This window comes from Lethenteron reissneri, chromosome 58 (genome assembly GCF_015708825.2).
Source record: "Lethenteron reissneri isolate LAM-NWPU_2019-01 chromosome 58, ASM1570882v1, whole genome shotgun sequence".
NCBI classification, from domain to species: domain Eukaryota; kingdom Metazoa; phylum Chordata; class Hyperoartia; order Petromyzontiformes; family Petromyzontidae; genus Lethenteron; species Lethenteron reissneri.
In genome coordinates, this window is record NC_083836.1 from 5595079 (window position 1) to 5601078 (window position 6000).

The 6000-nt window shown below is 46.5% G+C and overlaps 1 protein-coding gene across 1 annotated transcript in view; it reads right to left on the bottom strand.

The window, feature by feature from the left end:
• LOC133357477 (mediator of RNA polymerase II transcription subunit 12-like protein) overlaps positions 1 to 5014 on the bottom strand; it is a 66460-nt gene extending 61446 nt beyond the window's left edge. Inside the window, 1 exon segment of the mRNA XM_061575421.1 lies at positions 4725 to 5014. Within this exon segment, the coding sequence (XP_061431405.1) occupies positions 4725 to 4823 (99 nt within the window). The 5' untranslated portion in view covers positions 4824 to 5014.
• Between the last annotated feature and the right edge of the window lie 986 nt (positions 5015 to 6000).

Consider the following 6000-nt stretch of genomic DNA (forward strand, 5'->3'; position numbering starts at 1 on the left):
GATGGTCACGGGCGAAGCTAAACTTAATTTTCAAAGCGAGCCTCAGCTGGGCTGTCCAATAATTATTTAAGCAATTGATGACTCCCCCAAATTATCGGTTTGACTATTCGGCTAATTCAGATACCACAGTCGGGTAGCTAGGGAAAAAAGACTCGCTTATGTTTCCACGTGTACCGCTGTACGGGAGGTAATGGGCGGTGCTTGGTGACATCATCAGTGTCGTCAGCTGTGCCACACTGGGCATGGCTTATAGGAGGTTTCCCACCTTCAGAGGGGGGGATGCTGCAGTGGCCGTAATTTTTAAAGTGGGACCGAGTAATAGACCTCCAAATATGTAGTCGATTGCAATGATTAGTCGATTAGTCGTTTTAATCGACTCGTGGTCGATTTAATTGACGAATCGTCGCACCTGTAAATTAGACTAATTCTAGTGTAGAATAGTGGGAAGAAGTAAATATACAGAGTACAAGGGCTCCTCCTTTGGTCAGCATGATGCACGTATGCGCACACACACAATGAGACACTCAAAGAACATTGCGCATAGGAAAAAGACTGATTGCTTTAAGGTGCCATGAAGGCAAACAAAGATCCCCCGTATAGCCTGTAGGGCAAGTGCTGTTAGCGAGCACCTATTAAGGCACAACACGGTACACGAGGGAGCGGGTGGCCAACACCATGCTCAGCCGCCTTTGTCTCCCCAGTGGCGATGTTTACACACCTGCACCAGGTACTCATTTGAGGCTGAGTCGACCTATGGAAGGACCAGTATCGGTTCAAATAATCGTCAATGGTGTTTGCCGTGAGCGGGAATCGAACTCGGTTTGCCGGAAGGCCCACACACGCACCACTCATCAGACGACAAAACACAAGATGTGCTCACCGCTTGGTTTTCCTCTTTTATGCCATTTCCAAAATATATTAATTTATTTTTCACCTACGTGACTTTACCGAAAGAACCAAAGAGTATGGATCCCTGCAGTCACGAAAACTTCAAATCTAGATAGCTCCTTGGATGTGCCACCACTCACAATAACAGAACCACCCTCCCCCCCCTCCACCCCCAGGGTCTGGTTTTTATAAAAAGAAGCTTTGCACAATGCCCATGGTACTTTATAAACTAGGGTGTACAATCAAGTCCACGCACTTTGCGATATTGTACGTGCAACGCTGCTGCCTACATCTGTATTGTGCATGTGTACTGTTTTGCAGACATACGCTAGAATTGTGCATTATATAGTTCAGGCAATACTTGTGCGCTGTGAATCTTGCTTGTGCACTCTTGTAAAAGGTGCAGCCCTACAATGCACTTGATGCGACTTGTCCTACTCTTCTACGCTGGCCAGGACCCCTTGGAAGATGTTGGAGAACCCACACTTTAAAGCACCACTACAGGCGACCTGCCATCGACTAAAATTCATGACCGCACTCACAGCCCCGACTGTCAATCCGCAAATGAATGAGGGCCTCCTCCTGGCTCCTCCTTCTGCCCACACCGTGTGGGTCTTGAAGGTTTATTTGACCATACTTCACCACGGTACAAGGGATTTTTGTTTCCTGCACTCCCTCTGCTTATCCCACAACAGAGCCGGACACACGCAAGGAGCCTAACCCCTGTTTAACGCACGGCAGTCGCCTATCCAAACACCGTCCAGGCTCAAGCCTGGCCGTACGCAAGCTGACTGCACCCCAACACAATAGGCAAGTACTCTAAACACATTGGTGGAGGAGCTCGCAGCTGGAGTGCTTTGGCGGGCAAGGGAGTTTGAACCACGGCCAGGGTTAAGGTCAGTGTCCGAGCGATATCTGAATGCGATGATGATGGTTGATCAATCTGCGCCGACCAGGGCGGTGAGGTGTGGTCAAACACCCCCCGCCCCCTTCCATGACCAAGACGGTGTGGTTTCAGGGCTTCAGCCAGCAGCTGATCGATAAAGGGCCAGGAGTGAAGGAGCAGATTGGGGCATATTAATACATTGGAAGAAATAAACTGTTGTAGCATACTTGGCAAAAGCCTTATCAGTGCTTCCCTTATCACAGACTAATTCCGACCTTATTGGTCACCCCATGACCTTGTAAATATCAACGTTCATCCTACAATTTCTCTGTACAAGAATACGGGTAAAACGTGTGGGTTGACAGGAATGTTGTAGCATTATCTTAATCCCATCGAACCCACCACGCCAGGAAACAAAACGATGAGAGCAAAAAAATAATAACGGACCATCTGTTCCCACCACAACGTGTTCTTGACTCATACAACAACAAAAGATCACCGTTAAGCCTACACGGGGCTGCTTCGTGGGAGAGCCGGAGCAAGGCTTGTTAGCGAGACACCTTACTGAGGCCGGGAAATAAAATAAAAACCCGACCGTGTGGGTTGTTGTGGATGGATGGCACCACGCCCGAGCCGGCTCGGCTCAAGCCCGGCTTACATGACAACAAAACACACGGGCCACAAAAGAGCCGGGCAGAAGGAAGGAGACGCATTTAGCGAAGGGGCTGACTGCGCTCAGCAAACCCTCATTGACTGTCAATTGACTAAGCCCCAGCAACAACCTGCGTAGTGCCATTCTTGCTCTCTCGCTCGCTCGCCAGACAGACAGCCAAGCAGCCAGCCATCCACCCAGCCAGCTACTCAGTCAGCCACTCAGCAACTCAGTCAGCCACTCAGCAACTCAGTCAGTCAGCAACTCAGTCAGTCAGCCAGCAACTCAGTCAGCCATCCAACTAGCCACCAATACAGCCAGCCACCCAGCCATCCACTCACCTAGACAGCCACCCACCCACCTAGCCAGCCACCCACCCACCTAGCCAGTCATCCACCCACCTAGCCATCTATCCACCCACCTAGCCATCTATCCACCCACCTAGCCAGTCATCCACCCACCCACCTAGCCAGCCACCCACCCACCTAGCCAGCCACCCACCTGATCAGCCACCCACCCACCTAGCCATCCACTCAACCACCCATCCATCCATCCACCCACCCATCCAGCCACCCTTCCATCCACCCACCTAGCCAGCCACCCACCCACCAACACCGACCGTGGACATGACTGACCCCATTCGCCTCCTTTAAGTTGGCCTATTATTTTTGTTTCAGGATGTTGATTGTGGAAAGGTGGCGACGATTTGCTGTATTTATCACGCTGGTGAGGACGATGATGTAGATTATTGCTATGGTAAAGATTGGTTTACAAGAGCTACGATTCTAAATAACGATATTTTGATTGATAATGCTAATGATGATTATTACTATTATGATTGTAATGTAAAATATAAAGACTGTGTATCATTGGAGTAATAATTATGAGCTTGTTTTAACTATGACTAAAGATGATTGCGATTGTAAGTAACAATGATGGTCGTGAGGGTAATGGCATGGCAGATGTATTGGCGATGCTGAGTCTTATGACTAAGATGTCGATATTAACGAGTATCAATGATGGTGATGAGGATGATGATGATGATGACGACGATTTCTATGGGAATAAATCTACGATCGTGACGATTGCTATAATGCTGACGAATATGACCGACTTTCAATATACGTGCACACATTAACGATGGATTGAGGATTAGAAGTGTATGAAGTGATGAGGGTGACGATACGAACAATGATGATGATGATGCCCGTGTTGGGTGCGATCGTAGCGAACAAACACAAGCAGCGACAGGATGATGACGATGGCGACAATGATGGGAGTGGTGATTATGATGCTGATGGACAGCTGATAAAATCACGACAGCTGATGATGATGATGGTGGTGCAGCTGTGGTTGCTTCACGATCATCGTCGTTAACCATCAGCTGCTACTGATGATAACACAACTGCTGGAAGGAACGAGGATGCCGATACTTTGAATTAACTATGTTGCTGATGATGATACACCTGCTGCTATTGACGATGATTATACCGTTGCTTGTGCAGCTGCTGCTGATTAAGATGGTGACTGATGATACTTTTCATGACGGCGATAATAACGACGATACAGGTGCCACTGATGACGATACAACGTCTAGTGTGATGATGATGTTGATGATGATGATGTTGATGATGATGTTACCGGCGCCTGTGAAAGTACTCTTGTAGACAATGATGGTGAACGTCCTGGTGACGGCGGCGGCGATGCTGATACATCGTCCGCTGCTGCTGATGAGGATGCTGCTGATGATGATATTGCTGATGATACTGCTGCTGCTGATGATACTACTGATGATGATACTACTGCTGATGATACTGCTGCTGCTGCTGATGATACTACTGCTGATGATACTACTGCTGCTGATGATGATACTACTGCTGATGATGATACTACTACTGCTGCTGCTGCTACCACTGCTGCTACTGATACCACTGCTGCTGCTGATGATACCACTGCTGCTGCTGATGATACCACTGCTGCTGCTGATGATACCACTGCTGCTGCTGATGATACCACTGCTGCTGCTGATACCACTACTGTTGATGATGATACCACTGCTGCTGATGCTGCTGATGCTACTGCTGCTACTGCTGCTGCTGCTACTACTGCTGCTGATACTACTACTGCTGATACTACTGCTGCTGATGATACTGATGCTATTGCTGATACTACTGCTGCTGCTGATGCTACTGCTGATGATACTACTGCTACTACTGCTGCTGCTGATACTACTGCTGCTGCTGATGATGATACTACTGCTGATGATGATACTGCTGCTGCTGCTGCTGAACAAGGCACCTCCTTTTGCTTGGGGTCCTGCGGGTAGACATCTGGGGGTCCCAGACGAGGCCTCTTGAGGGGCCTGTTCTCGTAGCTGAGCAGCGCCAGGGCGGCCATTTGCGTCTCCTCGCGTCTCCACGGCCGCTCGCTCGCTCGACGAGGAGGCGGAGGAGAGAGCCCTCCACCTCTTCTCTCGTCCTTCTTCTCGTCGCTACGTCTCTCACCCCCCTTCTCCTCCTCCTCCGCCTTCTCTGCGTTCACCTCCCGCAAGCCGGCGTCACTCAACCCCGAAGCTTTAACACTTCCGGGGGAAGAGCAGAGGAAGAGGTGGGAATCGATTCGCGAAGGAATCGTCGAGAATCGAGTCGTTTATTAAAGCAACCAACCTCCCCGTTGTCCGTGCCGGTGATCGCGATACGGCTTTGTGGAATCGAAAGTGGTTTTTGTTGAGCGCTGTGAAGTGTTGGATCGAATCGGTATGCTCCCCCACCCGTGACGTCACCACAACACTGGTTAACATTTAAACATGTGGTGACCCATATGGCTTGCAACCCAAATCTAGAATGTGCAGTGTACTTTATTTAACCACGTGGGGTTCTATTGAGGTTTAATCAAATACTTCATTTGAGATATTTGAACAGTTACTTTATATAACCATGTGATGGTTCATTGCGATTTAATGAAATACATTTTAGATATTTGAACAAATACTTTATTTAACCATGTGATGGCCCATTGCGATTTAATTAAATAAATTTTAGATATTCGAACAAATACTTTATTTAACCATGTGATGGCCCATTGCGATTTAATTAAATAAATTTTAGATATTCGAACAAATACTTTATTTAACCATGTGATGGCCCATTGCGATTTAATAAAATACATAGCAGATATTTGAAAAAAATACTTTATTTAACCATGTGAGGGTCCATTGAGGTTTAATCAAATACTCCATTTGAGATATTTTAACAAATACTTTATTTAACCATTTGATGGTCCATTGCGATTTAATAAAATACATTTTAGATATTTTAACAAATACTTTTTTTAACCATGTGAGGGTCCATTGAGATTTAATAAAATACATTTGAGATATTTGAACAAATACTTTATTTAACCATTTGATGGTCCCTTGCGATTTAATAAAATACATTTTAGATATTTGAAGAAATACTTTATTTAACCATGTGAGGGTCCATTGCGATTTAATAAAATACATTTTAGATATTTGAACAAATACTTTATTTAACCATGTGAGGGTTCATTGAGATTAAATCAAATACTCCATTTG